Consider the following 21,523-nt stretch of genomic DNA (forward strand, 5'->3'; position numbering starts at 1 on the left):
TCCCTTCCTATATTACCCTTCTGATTCTCTCTATCCTCTCACCATCCTAGCTGTTTCTTTCTTAACTCCTCAGTCTTCGATCTCCTTTTTCTCTTTTTTAATCCCTCCTTTCCTTTTCTGCCATCCTACCCTTCATCTACTCATTTCTTCCTCATCTTCCACTTTCATCTTCTTACCTTCTTGCCCTCTACTTACTCCTACCTTCTTCACATACTCAAACCTTTATCCACTTACTACACCTTCTATAAACCTTTCATCACTCTTCCATACCTAAAATGATCCTAAGTCATTACCTAATATAATATATAATATATAGTCCTAATATAATATATAATGGACTTGAGCAGCTACAGATGTTTTTGTATCCATGGGGTGTTCTTGGAACCAAACCCCAGCATATACCAAGGGCCCACTGTATGCACCACATGTACATCAATATATAATTAAATGACCAGGTTAATTTGCTCAGATGAAGTCACTTCTATTTTTCTACAGTACATAGAAATGTACATATGTCTGCTAATCATCCAGAGGTCAAAGGATTTCCCTCTACTCATTTCCAACACACACTGTGAGCACTACTGGACAATGTATCTTGGTAATAATTCTATCAGATTCCAAATTATCCTTGCCACAGCTTGTTCAGACCAAATACAAGTCAAGGTGTAGTCAGTATTTGCTCACCTTTTCATTCTTCAAGAAATTTGCTTTAGAAAGGAAACAAAGATAAACTACTCCTGAGGACACATTTGCCATAACAGAATATGCAGCTAGGGGGCACTAGCTTGATTACAAAGTCTGACAAGTACATAAAAGGTCAGGTATATATTAAAACATGTTTTTGATGCCCCAAAACTGAGGATTTCTGGTATGCTACTAAAAAAAATGAAGAGATCAGCTATTCCTTCCCTAGTCAATTTGCCAAATGCTGTAAACCTCTTTATGTATGGAGATCTATTGTTTAAATAACAATGTCACCTGATAAGGAGATGAGAGAGAACTTTCTCAATGGCTGCTCCTTCAGTGGGAGCGTAGGCTGCCCCCTTCCCTGCTTTCCTTTCGCCAGCAGGCAAAAATATTCTTATTTAATCAGGTTTTTAATGCTTAAGCAGGGAAGGGGTTTTTTTTATGCCAATATGTGTTTTATTGTTTTTAACTTTTGTATGTTTTTAAATCAATTTTACAGCGTTATAATATGGTGTGTTAAAATTTGACTTGAACTTCTTGTAAACATTTTTAATGTGTTATGGAAGCCACCTGGGAAAAAGGTGGCATATAAATTAAGTAAGTAAGTAAGTAAATAAATAAATAAATAAATAAAACTTTAACTTTCATTCATTTTTAAGAAAGTAAAGACCTAAATTTGCTTTTAGTCTCCTATTCTTGGGACAAAAATGTGGACATTTGTTAAGTTTTAAGTCAGAATTATGAGTAGATGAAAAACTGACAGTGTTTCACCTGATATAGCTATACTGAGGAAAGAGTTTTTAGGAACCAAGAAATGTAGGGCCCACCTGAACTGCCAGGTCTGACTCCATCCTTGATTTACATTAGCTTTTACTATCTTATCTTATGCATTCATCTTCTTTGTTAATTGCTACTGAAGTAAGTGGAATGTTAATACAATTATTTTGCACTGGTCTGTAGGGATATGGCATAATTCACCAGCATGCAACACTCCTGCACATATTTTGTGATGTTCTTGTTAAAGACTTTGTTGTTGTTGTTGTTGTTAACTGCCCTCGAGTTGACCCCCAGGTCATGGTGACCCTGACTTTTTAAAATTCTTTGATGTCCTCCCTTATCCATCATATGTTTGTAGTGTAATCCCTAGTGTCCCTTTCTTTCCTGAACTCAGCTTGGACATCTGGCATTTCTCACTCCACATATGATAAAAGTCTTTGCTGTAAAATTTTGAGAATCACTTTGTTGCATGGGAGATTAATGTGATAGCCTAGTGGGATGGTCCAGTGGTTACTGCAATCCATGATGTCCCCTATCTTGGTGGCTGCAATGTCTGTAGTCTACTATTCTGTAGATAATTGTTTTGTTTTCTATTTTTGTTTGCAGATGTTAACTCTGAGTGCATTCTGTTTCTGTAGCCTGAAACAGCTCTTTCAATATGTCATCTGTTCCTGGAGATTAAGTTCTTCTGGGTATTTAGTTCTCACTGGTTGTTTTTACTATGTCTCTCCTCACTATTAATACCACCCTACTTCATCAGTTCCTGAATAAAACTCTACCTAATTATCCAATTGAAAATGTCCCATTCCTACCCACATTAGGTTTCTCATCCCAAGTACTATAATGTTTATATTCTTTGTTTATTTCACAGTGTCTGGTTTACAATGTCTAGTTTCACTGATTCATGCATCTCACTTTTCATGTTCCTATTTTATGTGTTGGGAAGCTCCAGATTTTCTTTTGCATCTGACCATATCAGCAGTTGAATACCCTTTTGGCTTGATTCCAGTTTTGTCATTAATGCCACACTAATTATAGTTGTCCTTTTTAATTCATCAGTAGGTAGTGAACTGCCTTCTCACATGGGAGTTTCATCTTCCTGTTCTGTCACTTGCCCTATTATGGATAGTCACATCATAGCTTTTTCAAGGCAGAAAACATTCAGAAATTATTTACTGGTGCCTTCTCTACACAGTAATAATAAGAGTTAGCTAAAGTGCTTCTGCGGTTGTCTCTGAGAGATCCTCTGCTAGTATCACCCCCTCCCACTACTGCTGGTCCCTAGTAGCTGTATTGCACATTTAGTCTGAGGGCTACTCTACACATCTACAATGTGAATTGCTGTGGATTTTTGTATATTCACATTGACACTTAATTTTCTTCACTTTCCTGTGCAAATTCACATGTGCATCTATCCTGCCATTCCCACTGAAAATGCACATCCATGCAAAGCAGATGGACAGCCAGACATTTGATATTGTACATCCTAGTAAATACTTGCAGGAAATACTCCAGTAAAAACTGCAAGCCCTTTTTCTGCAGAATTTATGGAGTTCCCCCACCCCCACAAAACATCCAAATTCTTCTGAATTGCATATGGCTGGATCACAATCTATTTGATTTGAATGGAGAGTATTTTAATCATGTAGACAAGTCCTGAGGTCTAAGCAAAAGCATGTCTGGTGTATCAGTATAGCCTCTTGCCTCATAGGAGCACTCAATGGTAACACAGAAAGGTAGTGTCGTGGTGGCCTATTAAAATTTCTTCTCTCTCTCCACCATTGTCTTTTAGCATGAGGTCCCAGTAGCATTTTCTCCATAATGAGAAAAGCGGTGGAAAGCGCAAAAAGCGGTTGCCCGACTCGGCGGGCTGATCGCTTTGCTGCTAGACGCAGTGAACAACTACAAGCCCCAGAGTGCTCTGGGGCTTGCCCCGGCTCCCTATTGGTGTGCGGGGCGAAAGGGGAGGCCCTTCTGCCCCGCGACGCTCTGGGAGCCGGGCTCGGTGACCGGGAGTTCCGGTCCTCCAGGGCAGATGATTGGTTCAGCTGCCCTGGAGGAAGAGCCTCCTGGTCAGGTGGTACTGAGGGCGGGGCTTAGGCCTATATAGGCCGTGCTGCCAGCCCCAGCCCTCAGTCGGCGCTTGGCTACGGATGGTTAGGAGCCAAGCAGGAAGGGAGGAGGAGCTGAGCCTTCTCCCACCCACCCACCGCTTGGGTTTGGGTTTTTTGTCACAACTTTGGGGCGGCAGCATAGGCCAGGATCTGCACGGTGTGGTACCAGGGCTACGGAGCTCTGGTTTGGGAGTCAGTCGGGACCCGGGGGCGAATAGGGCAGGCGTATGGCCATTGCGGGGGCCATAACGCGAGAGCGCCTCCCGCTGACTAGGGGCTTAGCGAATATGTGAACGCATGGCAGAGATGCGGTCCTTAGCCTCTAGGTCATCCCAATGCCTGGTGGGTGCCAGGTTGTGGTTAATCAGACAAACGTGGGGTTGTTTGATTTCGCAGATCCTGACCTCATGCTTTGTGCCAACCCTACCAATGGTTTGCTTAATAAAGTTGTGGCCTTTCCTCCAACACGGTCTCCTATGGTTATTCGGCAGCAGCATCTGAGGCAAAAGCAACTTTACTGGCAACAACAACAACAAAAAAGTCACACGGTGACTGTTTCTGTGTTCTCTGGTAGGTTTTCTCCAGCCTCATACTGTCCAGATGTGTTGGACTAGAGCTCCTATTATTCCTAGTCAGCAAATTAGCAGGGGAGGATGGGGGTTTAAGTTTAACAAAGCATCTGCAGAGTGCCAAGTAGAGAGTGCCAAGCTAGATGGATCAACAATCTGACTTCATATAAGATCAGATTTATAGAGCACAGATCCAGTAAGTCTTTAAAAGGTTCAAGCCCCTTGGAAAATATCAGCCTGAGGCTGGTACAGTAAAGGTCAGAACTGGGCCCTTGTACCATGTCCATAGCAGGAGCTTTCTGTATGCTGTTGTTGTTTTTTAACTCAACTCTCAAACATCCCAAGTAAAATGTACAAAGCCTCTTCCAAAGAACTTCAGCTGGACTGTGTCCAACCACCATGTGGTTGGATATGGTTGGAAACCTTTCCTGGCAACAACTGCTATATACTTATAGTAGTATGAGAGAAAAAAGCAGCACAAGAAATTATCCATAAAAGGTGTAGCTGGCTGGTAAGCAGAGGCTTTTAGCTGCCAAGAGCAACTGGGCTTTCATGTTCTTGAATTTTGGAGTGAAGAATTGAAATAGTGTCTTGGCAGAGACCAAAGGAAGCAGATAGCCTAGCAATAAGAATAGCTTTATTTGCCCATAAATCAGTGCAAGGGCATATGCCTGATAGACTGTAGTTTAAAATAAGAAACAGAGAAAAGAAATCCTCCATCTAGATTTGCTGCACTGAATTGTAAACTTCACGGTACAACTGAACCATATCCAGATGAAAGACACATAGAAACTGGGTGTTTTCACCGGCAACAGGTCAGAACTACACTTTACATGAACATGGTACTGCTGCTGAAAATGAAGCTTCCTGTTGACTCCCTGTCCCCAGCCATTAATATGGAACATGGTTGGAAAGGGCATGATTTAATGATATAGAGACATGGAAAAGTTGAACTAGGTGTTAAAAGCGGCATAAGGAGCTTGGCAAGAGATTGCTCTTTTTAATGATAGCCCCATGTTATTTATGTTATTCCTTCCTAATGGAGGGATTTTGCATCAGGTCGAACATCATACTGCCAATTTTATGTTTACATGTAAAGGCATGAAGGCACAGACAGACTATTAACTGTTCAAGCCCCTGAAAGAATGGGAGGCTTCAATGTCAATGGTGCAGTGATTTCCCTTTGGGTTTTAGATTAAATTTCAAAGGTGCTAGCCAAGGTGCTGAATCTATTTAGAGGATAGGGTTCAGCATCCTGGATAGCTTCTTTAACGTTTAGACTAAAATATCAAATGATTCATTGTTTTCTTGACATCAGAACCACACACCTGCTCTGCGGATCAGTCCCCAACAGCCACTGTCAACCTGATCAACTGAGCTGTTGTTCTGTCTATCACAGTTATTATATCTGAATTTAGCCTAACTGAGACTACCTAAAGAAGTTGCAGTGTACAGGAATACCTCAGCTAACAATGTAGATGTGTTCTTGGACATTATTTCATTAACAGAAAACTTGGGAATAAATGAAAACATAACATGGAAAGAATAGGGGAAGTTTCCTGAACAACAAAAGTGAGTATTTCAATTTCAGCAAATTTTTATTCAAAACTAACCAATATGCACATGTACAATGAAACAAGCAAACCTAATAAGCCTTGAATAGGTGAACAAAACATTTTGAACCTTCCAGAGACTGCAAGAAGTCTTCTCAAATGAAATGGAATAAATAAATAAAATCTTACACTCAGGGAGTCTTTTAATTTCTTTCACCAGTCTCTACTCAAAATGGTGCCCATAATCTAAGTCTTTTTTAACATGCTAGGTGTCACTGGTGAGGCAGGCTTATCTGCTGTTCCTATTTTTGTTTTGCTGTTCATGCCTGCTCAGTAAGGGTTTCTGGCAGCAGCTGCTATTTACCTTGCCTGTTGTAAGTTTACACATATAGCTACACTAGGATAATCTAGGATCATTTAGAGTAAAATCTCATTCTTTCCCAGGTCAAGATTTATTGCATTATTTACTGTAGGTGTGTTTCTGCAACACGACACTGAAAATTGCTGTTTCTCCAGCCCTCCTTCACCATCCTCTCTTTCCAAGGTTGCTTAAAAAAAACAGTTTTTAACCTGGAGGAGGACAAGGAGGAAAAGGAGAAGGAGCAGGAGTAAAAAGATTTTATAAAAAATGATCTTCTTTGTCAGAGGCTTTGCTAAATGAAGTATACCTGTAGATCAGTCTGATAGGAAAAAAAATTCTATAGCTGGTAAAGTTAAAACTTTGTCCTTGAAGCAAGATTTGTTTGCATCCTACCACTCATTGCCTCTGTTCAAAACTGTAAGTAATGGGGGCATTTGATATGTTCTTTGCCTATTTGGTTTTTGTAGAGCAATTAAAAAAGCTGGTAAGGAAAATTCCCGTGACATGCTACTGCTGTGAAAGGATTTAGGAACTGTTGGTCATGGCAACTCTAATCCAGACCAGAAGGAAGAAATCAGGAAATGACTTAGGCTGCTGGCTGCCATTCCTGCAGTTCCCAGAAAAAACATAACACAGATACACAGGAAACTGTTAAATTAGAAAATGTCTTTATTAGATAACTGGCAGTTGGAAGCAGAATATCTTTTTTTAATGGATGCTTGGCCCACAAATGCGGCAGCTCCCTGTGTAAACCGGCCTCAGTATTTCTCCATTTGGGGAAAGTAGTAACAGACATGAATTGTGTGTTAAATAATAATAGAGTTAAGTGTTGCCACAGGCTTGTATCATCCATATGCATTGCTCTCAAATGAACTTAAATAATAATTTAGGATGATAAGTCTACTGGTAAAAACTGGATTACATGAATTACCACAACCATTTGCAATCATGGAACAAAAGTGTGTCAGTTTGAACTGGGAAACAATTCCACTGGCTTTGCCAAAAAAGGGGTGGGAGAAAGATCCAGACTCAGGTGTTTGATGCTGAATAAATTCCAAGCTATTTACATAAAAGCCAAATAACTTGTGACCATAAAGGAAGTGGGGTGAGTGAAAGAGACATTCATCAAAAGACAAGCCAAATGAGGTCATTATATTGAGGGTGTATTTTATCCGCTTGGTAGATATTTTAACAAAGGATGCAGGAGTGATTTACTTCTGTTTGCCAAGAAAACCAAGATTTCAAATAGATGTACAAAGAATGTGCAAAATTCAAGGCCTGGTTTTGTTTTTTGGGTTTTTTTTGGGAGGAGGGTTAACAAAAGAAATTTCTCCAAACAGAGGGAAATTGATAGATTCCAGTGGATTGTTGGGCTGCTGACTTTATGTATATCCACTGAAAGGCTTTTTCTGATATGTTGCAGTTACTCATGAATACTTTTAGGAAAATATTTGACCCATCAAAAACACACAGTAGTTGGCATCCTGTTGGTCAATTCCATCAAGAGTAGATCCATTCAAGTGATTGTTGAGGGTGAGTCAACACATAGATAAATCTAATACACTGGGCACTTGGTATCTGCTGAGGTTTGATTCCAAAATCACTTATGGATGCTCAGGTTCTATTAAATATAGTGGTGTAACAAAATGGTGTCCCTTATATAAAATGGCAAAACCAAAGTTTGCTTTTTAGAATTAATATATTTTTTAAATATTTTCAAGCTGTGGATTCTGGAATCCATGGAGATGGAGGCCAACTGTAGCAACAATGGGTCTACTCCAGTCAAACCTAAGAGAGAATTAGGCCACTGTTCAAACCAGCTAGATTCAGCATTTTTCGTGACAGGCAAATGGATTTATTTTTCAAAAAAAAAAATTTCTTACCTACTAACATGATTTTACATTGTGAAGAGGGAGCAAGTATGCTGGGAATGGCAGAGGTTAAAATACAAAATATTCAGGATGTTGGTAGGCACATATTTGGAGCTTTTCACAGAGAGTGATATATATTTGGTATAAGCAGCTTGGTTGAGGCCACAGATGTAGGACAGCCATTACAATATGATCAGCTGGGTTTTAGGCATAGAGCAAAGGCATGTGGCCTACAGGGCTACATGAGGTCCAAGGCTATTTTTCAGTCTCCCAAATGTCCCACAGCACTCCTCCCCAAAAATCTGGATTTTAAAAAATCTTTGCCTAAAACTGATTCATGCTCCCTAGGACATTTAATGCTATTCAGAATAGTGGTCCCTGGAGTGACGCTGATCCATGAGTCATCAGGCACCAATCCCTGGAGAGTTATCAGGAAAGAAAGAAATAATTGAAACCAGTGATCATAAACATGGTCCCAGTCACAGGTACTCTAGAGGAAAAAGAGTCATTTCCTTCCTCACTCTCAGAAAGCTTATGAAGAAAGTGGGGGTGATTTAACTATGGGTTTTTTTTTCAGAGAGAGCTGTTTTGGACTTAGCTGACTTCCTGATTTTTAAAAAGGTTTCTCTTGGGTCTTAAACTAAAAATATGGTGAAATTGTCCCCATGCCCACAGAGGGGGTGGTAAACATTTTGAATTTATTTTTCAAAAAAGAATTATTATTATTATTTTACAATTTTGGGGAGCATGTGGGTGGGGCAGGGGGACACTCCCATTGCTGACATTTGACCATCCCAATCCAGAGAGTCTAGTGGGATCTAATGAGACAAGATAATGGTCCTTTTTTTAAAGGTAAGAGGATCACATCTGGGCATTAGGTCTGTCTGAATTAGTTTAGCTTCTCCCAACACAAAAACACAACATAATAGTGGCCTAACATTTTACTGGCCTAGAAATTAATAGATATGCTTGGAATGATTCAGGAAGTTCCATTTGTTAGAACATGAGTCAGTTCTAGTCATGAATTCTGCTTGTGCTATAGTTTGATTCTTTAGGTTTTAAATTCCCCAGGTGGAACTCTTCTACACATGTCTGGATTTTGATTTCAGATTAGTATGTGCTTATAAGATGTATCTGTGATAATCAAAATAATGGCCCATGGACTAGTTCTGGTTCACTGATTCACAGTGAATTTCCAGGAAAGAAAGAAGGAGTTGGAGTTAGTTGGCAAAAAATGTTACTGGTGCCTGCCAGTTGGGGGTGGGAGTGAGTTTCCCACATCAGATAGCACGAGAAGCACTTAACTAATGTTGCTTTCTTCCTGCTGTAACATTTTGGATGGTATTAGCATGGGACAGACTCAATTTTGGAGGTAGACTAGGTCTGCATGCCTGTGAGTCCCAGGCCCTGTTCAGATCAGCCAATAAGGTCAGCCTGGGGATGGAATCGGGGCATCGCATCCACATAGCACGCAGCATCATGATGCTCCTCTGGTGCTGTGTCAACATGGCTATGGTGCCCTTTCCAGGGCACAAAAAGGAGTCACTTTTTGTGGCTCCTTTTTGCACCCTGGAAATGCCAGATCAGGGCAGTGGCATACAGTTGCCATGGTCCCAATCTGGCTGAAGAAGGGACAGCTCCATGGCAACCCTTCAGGGCTGTTTGTACACCCCCCCCCCAGTTTGTATGTTCAGGGTGAAGATGTCCACCCTGAAGGATATGACCTCAAAGGGAGCTGTTGAATCTGCCTCGCTCCCAGGTGAGGTGAACCACACAGTGATCTTCACCTATACGGTGTCCCACCTTGACATTCCATATCTCCCCCCCCCCAAAAAAAAAACAGGGTGGAAGTGGGTTTCAATTAGTTGGCAAGGAGATTTTCTGATGCTGGAATCTGGTGCCCTGTGCTATTTCTTCAATTTTAACTATGAATGTAAATGTTATTTTGATCTTACATACATTAATGTATAATTTCACCATTTTTCTACCCACTACATAAAAATGAAAGAGTTGCTGCACAATTTTCAATCCAATCACAGTTTGGGACTCTTTACAGGAAAATTATGTGCAAATGGTGCTTGAGCCTCAGAACGAGACTTAACAAGCAAAAAAGGCCTTATTATGAAGGAAGCAGTGTATTCTGCACAACATTTGATATGTACTGCAGGAGAAAAATTTAAGGGGAGAAAATGCATTTTTGGTGCATAAAAAGCATGTACAGTTTTGACCAAACAAATTTTCACCCAACAAGCTGCAAAATACAAAAACTTTTGTTGCTGTTCCCATTTTCTCACTGGGAGCCATACGTGTCAAGGCACTTTTTTCACCAATGATGTGAATATTAAGTATTCTTTACATCTCTAGAAATAATTAATATAATCTGTGACCTTGGTACGCCAACAACAAACTTGTTCTTATTTCCTTATTTACCATACTCTGCTTACTTCTCACAGCTAAAGCTGCAAAATCTGCTCATACTTTTTATTCAGAAATTGCTAACAGCTGATAACAGATCAGAAAGAATACTGTTCTACTTGTCCAGGACATCTTCTTTTTCTCTGGAACCTGTCATTGCCAAGACAATTACATCCATAATGACAAAATACTGGATTTCTCTATTTAGAGCAGGCATGGGCAGGTGCGACTCTCAAAATGTTTTTTTTGCATTCAGCTTCCATTAGGTCTAACCAGGATAGTCAAAGGTGAGAGATTATGAATATTGTTGTTCCAAACCCTCTGGAGGACTATAATTGCAAATACCAACTTTAGACAAAAAGCACATATTAGTCAAAGGGCCGTGATAGTGTTTTGGGGAAAGTGGAACCAGACACAGTGTTCTGTTTCAAATGGGTGTCTCCTTCTATCGCAAGGAACACCATGCAAAGAGGAAATACATATAAAGATGTAGGTGAATAGCCATCTACACAGTAGACTTGCAGAGGTTGAGTAATTATTTCCTTTTCCCCGGAAATCATCGGATTGCAAGTTGTCGGTGGAGCCAGATTAGGAATCTTCAACAGACCATTTTCATCAACTAGCTAAACAACATTTCCCAGGATTCTTTTCACCATTTAATGTTATCCAGTTTAAATGTATAGCTAGCATTGGAGACATCTCAAAAGTCAGTCCACCCTGTGCCCCCAACTGTTGTTTCAAGTGCCCAATGACAGATACTGTCCCATTTTCTGTGTTGAAGAAAAATTTAACTGCTAATGGAAGAGGAGAGAGTACCATCTTGTTCTTATGCCTTTGTCAGGTGCTGGTTGAGATGCTTGATAGAGGATGGCTTTATCTTTCTTTAAAGAAAAAAAAACACAAATCTTCAAGTTTAGTAAATGTTCATGACTTTTTCTTTTTATTTCAAATGTATAACCAAACTCAATGTTATTCAGCAAACCTACTGCCTAGCAAAGAACAATTTTCCTGTGTCAAGGAAACTTTTGAATTTGCCATATTTTCTTTTAGCTTGTCCAGAACATCAGTATGGAAAGGATTGTAGTTCATTCTGCTTCTGTGGAACAGGATATTGTGATCCAGTGATGGGCAAGTGCTATTGTCCACCTGGCCTAATTGGACCAATCTGCCTTCAGAGTAAGATACAATCAGCTCTGAATTTGTATCAGCCAGAGCAAAGTTATTTTTTTAAAAATCTTTATGCCTTGTATAATTAGTAATAATAATAATAATAATTTTTATTTATATTTCCCACTTCTCCCTGCGGATTGAGGCAGGATTACAACAATAAAAACATTGCAACAATAAAAGCTACAATATCATGTAAAATACACTCAGTAAGACAATAACACCACTATCAATGCAATGCATATTACGAATGGGGGTGGAGCATTTTTTAAATCTCTTATAACAGATTGGGTGGATAGGTCTGCCGGAAGAGATCCATCTTAAGTGCCTTCTTAAAGGCATCTAAGGTGGTGATGAGACGAATCTCCTCTGGCAAGCCATTCCACAATTTAGGGGCTATGGCAGTGAATGCTCTGTGGGAAGTTGTTAACCTGGTCTTTACATGCTCTAATAAATTCTTCCCGGATATTCTGAGAGTGCGGGGCAGATTCTGTAGGGAGAGGCATTCCCTCAAGTAACTCTGGCCCAAGCCATGATTGGCAGCCAATGAAGAGATTTTAATACTGATGTTATATGGTCTGACCTGGGTGTTCCAGTGACCATTTTGCATCAATTGAAGCTTCCGAACTTGGTATAAAGGTAGCCCCATGTAGAGCGCATTACAGAAATCTAAACAAGAGATTACTAGTGCATGTACCACTGCTTCAAGGTCCTTTTGGTCCAGGTAGGGACGCAGTTGGCATATCAACCGAAGTTGGTACCATGCACTCCTGGCATCCACATGGGATGATAACTGTAAAGATGAGTCCAGGAGTACTCCCAAACTGCGAACTTTGTCCTTTAGGGGAAGTGTGATTAATAGCCACATGAAAGAGATTGGCCATTGTTTTCAACATTGTAAAGTATTGCCTACAAAGATATTAATATGGCCATGAATATGATCTTTTTATGCTACTATCCTGGAGAGAGAGGAGGAAAATAAGTATAAATACAAGAAATACAATATAGTACAGTACAGTACAAAATACTCCTTAACTGTTCCCCTGTTCCTCTGGACTAGACCAATCAGAATAAAGCAGCTTAATAAAGTTGTACGTACAAAGTGCACTGGAAGATCTGGCTTTCATCCTGTAAAGATGGATCTGCGGAATCTCTTAAATGAAGTAAAATGATACTTTATATATAACTAGCATTTTGTCAACCTATATTGCATTTGTAGCACATACATACATTCTTGTTGTTTAATCCATTTGCCCTGTTGTACAGTTTTTCTTCTTTAAAAACTCTTTGTTAATTTACTAATTTACTATAGTGTGTCCCCAGGGAAGATATGGCCCCAACTGTAAACTGAAATGTATGTGTAAGAATGGTGGTATCTGTGAACCAGCAAATGGGACTTGTACTTGTGGACTTGGATGGACAGGAAGCTATTGTGAAAAAGGTATTGTTGCTTTCCATGTTCTTTCACTTGGTTGCTTATAGGTTATTCCCACACAAATGTGTGGCATGTGTTGCACATTTTCATAAATGCTTGACAAGATCATAATACTCTGGGTGAGTGATTCTTTTATATAAAAGAGAGATCATCAATACACCTTCATGCAAGAAAGGGTGTAAGTTCAGTGACAGAGCACATGCTTTGAATACAAAAGATCAGATTCAATTTGTGACATCTCCAAACCAAATGTTTTGATACCCAGCACTGCTCTTGGAAGGCCCAAGTATGTCTTTGCCAACCTTCAACTATTGTGCCTGCTTTGCCTCTTCCTAGGGAAGACAGACCTAGTGGTTCATGTCTTAATTTCTTCCCAGTAAAATTACTGTAGTGTATTCTGTGCAGCGGTATTTGGAAGCTACAGCTACTGCAACATAGAATGGCCAGACTTTTCTCTGAGTGCACTTTAGATCATTTGTCAGGTACCAACAACACTGGCTTCTAAGTTATTTTCAAGCTCAATTTGAGGAGCTAGGTTTAGCCTACAAAATCAGAAATAGCTTGCATCCAGGATATTTGGGGGAAGGAAAACACTTCTCTCATGATCCTGCCGAGATTTTGAGAACAGAAGCCCTGTCACATGTCTCACCATCTTCAGTGGCTAGGGTAGTGAGTACATGAGACAGGACTTACTCTGTAGCCATCCCTTCTGGGATTCTAGGAGGCATTAAAGGCTGAATTATTCTGTTTAGACTTAGGTGCTTAAAAACAGGACAGGGTTTCATTTTAACTGTGCTTATAAAAACTGATATTTAAAAATTACTTTAATTTGTTTTAAAGGAATGTTTTTGTTTTTATGTATTGCACTTCATCTTAGGAATCCTGGTGGGCTGAGAGGTGATAAACTCTGGTGATCTAGTCTCAATCAGTATGCAGTCCTGACCTACATGGCCAGTGGTTTGACTCACTATAAGTCAACTTCCTATGTTCCTAGAACTTCTGAAAACATTAGAATAGATGCTGCTCATTACTGTTTTGAAATTTTCCATATAGCTGAACCATGATTTGCTCATGTTGTTCTTAGCTGTATAAAATCATGTTTAATGAAAGCAAACTACCTAGCAGGTAGTAGAATGGGAGGCCATAATATATCTTTCATCATTCAGTTATTTTACATTTGGAGCAAGGATGACTTGTTTGATTTTTATATATATATAGTTGAGTAAGATTTTTTTCCCATCTCCCCCCCCCCCCTGCAGAATGTGCTCTTGGAAAATATGGTTTTGATTGTCAGCTAGATTGTGCTTGTCTGAATAATGGGATTTGCAACAAGTTTACTGGCTGCTGTCAGTGTGCGGAAGGTTATTATGGACATTCCTGTGAACATAGTAAGTAATCAACCAAGGGACCTAAGAAAAGATGGCAGAAGCTCTATATAGCAAAATCAGTGCATGCCAAGAACAAGAACCCGAATGCCCATTGAAAAGGAAGCGATGTAGAGATGCTAGTGAAACACTAGCTTAGCAGTGGAATATCTGCTTCCTAGTATTATTTAGGAACACTTATCCATGTTTGTTGACATTGTATTATGTTGTTCCTGCTGCTTACTCCATATCATTTTCTAGCAATGTTAAGAAAATACTCAAGGGGTGACATCACCACAGAGTGTGTGATCTACTCATTATGGGAAAGTAATTTCTAGTGGTACCAGGACATTGTTCTTAGTGGATATAGGTCCTCTCAATGAGGAAGGGGGAAAGGAAAATAAGTGCCCTACACTGTTGCAATTATCACTGTTGTAACATAGCCTGCCTTTGAATGAACCACTTCTCTGCTCAGAAAGTCACATAACATGTTCACACATAGCATTTTCATTATTCAGCTAGTGCAACATATCATTACACAGTTTAGGATTTTGCCACCCCAACATGTCCTCTCATTCATATAGTTCCTAGTCAGCTACTGGTTCAGTCTTCATGGGCTCTGGAACACTGTTTCTGCCTAACCCTTTTTTTTAGGAGCAGCTATGTCTCTTGAGGAATTTGATGGGGGAAGACTGAGTCTTGCATTCAAAATTAATGCAGTTTGACACCACTTTACCTGTCCTGGCTCCATCCTGTGGAATTCTATAATTTGTAGTTTATTGTGGCACCAGAGCTCTCTGATAGAGAAGGCTAAATCACTCACAAAACTACAAATCCAAGAATTCCATAACACTGAGCCATGATAGTTGAAGCAGAATCAAACCACATTAATTCTGCAGTATAGATGCAGACTTTTAAGACATGTTAGACTTGGTATTGTAGCGTTCTAAATTCGTGGTTATTGTACGATTAAATATTGTGAAAAAATTATTTGCCTGCCATAAATAAATAAAACCCAACTCCATAATCTTTTTGGTTTTTTTAGTCTGTCCTTCAGGGTTTTATGGTGTCAACTGCCAATACCAATGCAACTGTAAAAATGGAGCTGTATGCATCACAACAACTGGGCAGTGTATTTGTCCTCCAGGTTTCTATGGTGTACAGTGTGACAAAGGTAAGAACAGAAAGCCAGAACCCTATTTACATTAGCCCAACTTCTTTGGCACTGGATGGGTGGACAGTTTAGCTATGTACAAGTTTCTTTATATTCAAACACTCAGTGGCATTACTATACAATTTTTTAGGGTGGGGAGCAGTAAGTATTAATTAAACAAAATGTTTAGGCAACTTGCATTGCCTTTCTTAGAACTGAAGTATACATTTCATATATCGACCTGTTTTTCAGTATGTCCTTCTGAGATGTTTGGGGGAAAGTGTCTGCACCAATGTAAGTGTGATGGACCAGCTCAGTGCAATCCAGTTATTGGAAAATGCTTTTGCCCACCCGGCATAACTGGAGATAGATGTGATGTTGGTAAGATCATGGGAGAACACTGACCATTGTGTTTTTACACCTAACTGCTCAAAACCCTGAAACCAAATGATACAGCAAACATGAAGTGGTAAAATGAACTGTACCATTATAAGCCACAGGCCATTTTCCACACCTGCAGAAAAAAGACTTACTGCCATAAACAAAAGATATATGTAACATACAGCATTCTGACAAATTTTTATTTTCAATGAAAAGCAGCTGTCATAGAAGGCTTAGAGAGAAAAAAATCACTCAAAGGTTAGGTAAGAACTGTATTATCTCTCCCCAGTTTAAAAAAAAATAGCACGATGGAACCTTTGAGTTCCCTCAAGTGAAAATCCAATGCCATGTAATAGTTTGACTATCTAATAATACTATCCACACAGTAACTATTAGAACTTCAAGTTTAAGAGGTGAACAGGTTGAGGGGAAAGGCTGCTAAGCCCTTTTCCTGCTCAAACTTTTCCTGCTTAAAAGGTCCTTCTTAAGTTAGTTTTGCATCCATAGGGAGAAAAGATATAGTTAATCTATGATGGATTGGGAAGCAATTAAAAAGCAAACTGGCACCGGCAGTCTGCCATGGTATCATCCATTTTACCTCCAAAGATTCTGACGTTATTCCCACCTCATTTTGCCATGTATGGTGATCAAGTCACTGTTAGAACTGCAAAGACCCTTAATTTTTCCCCATTTTTTCCTGAAGCCTTATTTTTGAAAATATCACTTAAAATATTGGTTTATAGAAATTCTCTTCCACAATGATGAATGAGATGTTTAAGGCAACATGTTCATATATTTATTCCCCCTGCATTCTTTAAAAAAATATGTAGCAGGTAGACTGTCATATAAGACTATCTACAGCAGTATTGGAGTTAAAATAGCCATCCAGCCTACTATTATTATTTTTATATGCTCATTTTTGTCACACTTTGGTATAAATTTCTACAAACATTCACAACTGAGCCATTACAATTTCCTCTAAGTGGATTTTTGTATTAGTTAGAGTGAGTATTTCAATCTGTGGACTGTCTCATCATGATTTAATCACTCAAAGACTTCCCACGCCCCTGATAGTAATTTCAGTGAGAGAATATTTCGCTGAAGGAAAGTTCAAAGTTCCTATTACTGGAAGGCACTGTGAGGCTTAAATGTCATTTGTAGATGTGACCCCCAAGTAAAAAGGAATGGAAACAGTATGTTGCTTACAGGTTCTAAAATCTGCAACCTACAATGGAAGGGAAACAGTAGAAAACACTTTTAAACACACCCAGAATGTTGAAAACATAGAAGATAGTGCCGCCCAAGAGCTAAAAGAAAGGAAATGACTCTTTTCCTAGCTTGCACAGTCCTGTGGTCAGGATTCCAACTAACTCAGTCTTTCAGTTCTTGTGGTCTGGATGGATGGACCACATATTACAAATGAGAAAGACTACATGAATTCAGACAGCTTTTCCAGCGATACATTGTTCATTTGTTTTTGTTTAGACAACTGGCAATCACAAGGGGGAAGCTCAGCACAAAAAATGAGAGTGAAGTTTTCAACTCCTGCAAAAAAGAAAAAAGAAAAAAATGGGAGTCACTTTTATTTTCTTCTAAACAATCAGTGCAACCCCCAAAGCTTAAAAAGCTGTTATGGGACTGGTTTTATTTGCATTTTTATTTTCAATTAGGCCCAGTTCATCTGTGATATAACCATGAGCAGCTGTGACTGTGCAGCAGCTATAAAGATAAAAGGCCTGATTTTAATTTGAACTCTGGTAAAGCACCCATTAAACAACCATAACGTTAATTAAAAAAAAGAGCAAGAGAATATATAGCAGGTTTTTATTGGGTTGCTTTCTCCCCCTCTGCTAAATTAACATTGCAGACTTTCAAACAGATGTCTAAAATTCACATTGTTATGAACATGAAAATGTGGTTATTACTTAAATTAAAATCAGGCCCAGAGGTGTTTGCGAGAGCCTGTCTCATAACATTCCCTTAACTGAAAGAGCTAAAATGTCTGAATTAGACTAAAGAATTCTCCCACACATGGGGGTGGCAATTATAACTGGCCAGTGAATCATTCTAACTAATATAATAGCTCAGGTGCTGGTGAAAAGAAAAGATCTTTTGTGTTGATCACAATCCAGATGAAAGAAGGTGTGTGCAGGTTAGAAAGGGAGGTGTGGGGCAAGAAGGGTGTCATTAACAAGCACCCAGCAAGTCCCATCTAAACCCAGTTTTTACATTACTAAAGCAGTATGACAGGCTTTCTGGCAGTTACCACACCATCTCTTGGTAATATAAAATTTGGGGTCCAGAGTTACACTTTGGTTGTAGTGTATAGCTTCTGCATTGATGAAGATGATGCCAAAAACAATTGCAATAAACACAATATTCATGGGCTAATTAACTATCTCCTTTTGTGTCTAGCAAAGAATTACCTATCCTGTTTTCGTGACTGGTCATGCCAGAGCAGAGTATGCTGGGAAAAACAGTGTCCTCCCTTTGTAATTCCACTTTCATATGTTTCTGGACTATATTTGACACCTACTTCTTGTCCATTTGCTTTGTTAACACTTACAATTCCCTTTCGTTTGGCAGAACGCAGCTGTTTTGTGGATAAAAGAATGGGAATTGGACCTATGAGACCTTCATTCCAATCCCTGATTCCACTGAAACACTTTACTTTTCTAATGCCTTTCAGCAAATATTTAATCAAGCAATCTATGTGATCAACTGAACAGCAGGTTAAAATTTGCTACCAAATTGTTTAGGGGAGTGATAGCAAAATAAAGGATCCCATCCCATAAGGGGAAGTTCCATCACCACTGGTGCACCCATGTCCTCTGCTCTGTGTCAAATTTTGTGACAAATACATTTATATTGGCTTTTATTTTCAGTTTGCACCTGAAAGTGGCAGATTCAGCAGTTGTCATTTTTTGATTTGTACAAATAAGGACACTGAATGACTTTAGTCTAAAAGCACACTGCTGAACAGGGATGCAATTCTTCATTAGGTTTCTTCTCAGAGGTACCAAGAAATAACCAGCAACTTTCATCCCTATGTGGAAAAATCTTCAAAAATCACAGTTTTCAAAAACGATTCATAATTTGGGACCTAGGGGCTCAACAGACTGGCAGGAAGGGGCAGTGAAACGTTGCCTCCTTCTGCCCCAGAAGCAGGCTATGGCAACCACACTCCGTGGCCTGTGCACAGAGCAAAAAGAAGCCCCGAAAAGGGGCTTCTTTTTGTGCTGTAGAAAAGTCACCATAACCACTGTGGCACAGCATTATGATGCCCCTTGTGCGCAGCACTGTTTGGGTGCTGTGCATGAGGGACACCATCGTGGAGCACTCTGTGTAAACGGGCGAGTGCCAACATGGTGCCCCGGCAAAGGAAGAAGGGCTTGGAGTATGTGAATGCTCAGCCCTTCTTCAGCTCTACTCCACAGTCAGGCTGGCACAAAGTGCCGGTCTGTACTGCCTCTTACTCTGTGGGGACAAAAAAATCTCATGTGGTTGTATTGTGGGGGACAAAAAAATCTCATGTGGTTGTATTTTGGGGGGTCAAAAAATCTCATGTGGTTGTATTGTACAGAAATCGGTATTTTGTGTACATAAACCAGCTTTCTGCACATGAAAGCCTTTTCTGCATCAAAAATAATATTTCAACACCAAAATATTAATTCCTGCACAGAAAATGCTCTAACTGGAAATTTATTCTCTGTAAAATTTGCACATTCATAATTTGCATAGAAAACAGCATTTTCTACACAGAAAACAGCATTTTATGCACAGGAATTAATGTTTTTGCATTGAAATAACATTTTCCACACAGAAATTGTTGAGTAGGCCCAAGCCATCACCTATCTTTGGGACTAGCAATTGGATTTATGACAAGATTAGAGCAAGGACATCTTCACTGATGCAAACTTGCTTTTCCTGCTCCCTTAGCTGTGCCCTCAGGTAACACAAGCACACCAGAAATATAGTGCAAAATTCTGTTGCAGGACCACACTTGTAAATATGTAATAAGTATACCAAATTAACTGACATAAGATATGGGTGATCACCATTCATATGGCTTTTAAGGGGATTAGAAAGTTCCTTGATGATAGGTTTGTTGGGAGCTATTTACAATGAAAGCCATAGAATCATAGAGTTAGAAGAGACCACAAGGGCCATCCAGTCCAACCCCCTGCAATGCAGGAACTCACAATCAAAGCATCCCTGACAGATGGCCATCCAGCCTCAGTTTAAAAATCTCTAAGGAAGGAGATTCTAAATGGAAGCCTGCCTGTTCAAAGACAGTATACATCCAAATGCCAGATACCAGCAACAACAGCGAGGGAAGACTATTTTCATCAACCCTACCTGTGGCTTTTCTAAGTGATCTCTGGCTGTTTGCTGGTAGAAAAAGAGTGCAAGACTGGGAAAACCTCTGATCTGCTTGTTTGAGGCTCTTCCTGTGTTCAGCACTATATTCATTTTGAGAATTTATGGTCTATTAGATTCTCAAAATATTATCTGTATGATTTGTGTCAAGTCTCACATAATATATCTAACAGTGTATTTATCTATAATTCTCCAGGTGGCCCTCCAAAACTTCCTTCTTATGAAGAACAAATTCAGGAGAAAGGGAATGCTTTTTCAAGACTGCCACAACAGGAACACTTGGACTAATAAATGAGCTGTTTTAAATGCACAGGCGGTATTTAACTCTGGAAATGAGAGCTGCTATTCATTTCAGCTTGAACTGTACTGAAAAATTCACACTTCTTCATGCAAGTTCACAATGTCCGTTAAGTAGCTAGGTCCCTTTTAAAATTGTTTAGCTCTGTTCTTTTCTGTTTGTTTATTCTTGACCTCCTGCTTCCTTCAGATTAATCTACTCTCAGTGTAATTTCCAAGTGTCAATCCTGTGTTTCTTACAACCACAAAACACAGAGAATTTTTCTTCTTTGTCATCAAACATATTGGGGGAACCGGTATTTGAAATGAAGGATCACAAAACTTTGTTTGCTACAGAAACTGCAAAAGAAGGATCTGAATAGGGGTTTTTTGGTGGTTGTTTTTTCCTTTATCAAGCCAAAATATTCAAGCTGTGCTTAAGGAAGCAGAGTGTTTTCAGAACAAACAGTAGCCATTGTTTCAACAGGAGGAGATAATTAGCAAAAATAAAATATCTGTACCCCAATCCAGCAAGAAGCTCCACTTGCAGATGCTGACAAGCAGGGGCTCAGCACATCACAAGACAAGCAGAAGATTGCAGTGTTTTTGTATTTTTTAATCTGTATTGTTTTTTTAATCTGTAAACTACTTTGTATCCCAATTTTGGGAGAAAATCAGGACATTGATGATGACGATGACGATGATGATGATGATGATGATGATGATGATGATGATGTAACAGACTTCCACATTCAAACATAGATATTGATACCTATTCAGCTAATTAAAATGATTAAGGTTGGGATTGTGCATGCATTTACTGGAAAGCAAGCTCTAAAAAGGTTTTTGATGCTGTTGGACTGCAAGTCCCAGTAGCCCTAGCCATCCAGCAGTGAGGCATGCTGGGAACTGCAGTTCAGTAGTACCTGGAGGACCACATAATTCCCACCTCTGGCCTAAATCCAATTATTAATTGCAATGATAAAAGCCCCCATGAATCAATGGAACATACCGATATAT

General features: G+C 39.4%; 2 protein-coding genes across 2 annotated transcripts in view; both read left to right on the top strand.

Moving 5' to 3' along the window:
- Positions 1-12,906, top strand: part of LOC121925983 (multiple epidermal growth factor-like domains protein 6) — a 94,032-nt gene extending 81,126 nt beyond the window's left edge. Inside the window, 1 exon segment of the mRNA XM_042458539.1 lies at positions 12,827-12,906. The gene's annotated coding sequence lies outside the window, so the exon portion shown is untranslated.
- On the top strand, positions 12,871-21,174 carry LOC121926174 (multiple epidermal growth factor-like domains protein 6). Its single transcript, XM_042458931.1, has 5 exons — positions 12,871-12,955; positions 14,209-14,337; positions 15,359-15,487; positions 15,719-15,847; positions 20,424-21,174. The coding sequence occupies exons 1-5, from the start codon at positions 12,871-12,873 to the stop codon at positions 20,513-20,515; spliced, it is 564 nt and encodes a 187-aa protein (XP_042314865.1). The 3' UTR covers positions 20,516-21,174.
- Positions 21,175-21,523: the final 349 nt, after the last annotated feature.

This window comes from Sceloporus undulatus, chromosome 3 (assembly GCF_019175285.1).
Source record: "Sceloporus undulatus isolate JIND9_A2432 ecotype Alabama chromosome 3, SceUnd_v1.1, whole genome shotgun sequence".
Lineage (NCBI taxonomy): Eukaryota > Metazoa > Chordata > Lepidosauria > Squamata > Phrynosomatidae > Sceloporus > Sceloporus undulatus.

Coding starts and splice junctions, on each gene's coding strand:
- LOC121926174 (XM_042458931.1), top strand. CDS start 12,871: ATGTGTAAGAATGGTGGTATCTGTGAACCAGCAAATGGGACTTGTACT. Junction 12,956..14,208: donor AGGAAGCTATTGTGAAAAAG/GTATTGTTGCTT, acceptor CCCCCCCTGCAG/AATGTGCTCTTGGAAAATAT. Junction 14,338..15,358: donor TGGACATTCCTGTGAACATA/GTAAGTAATCAA, acceptor TGGTTTTTTTAG/TCTGTCCTTCAGGGTTTTAT.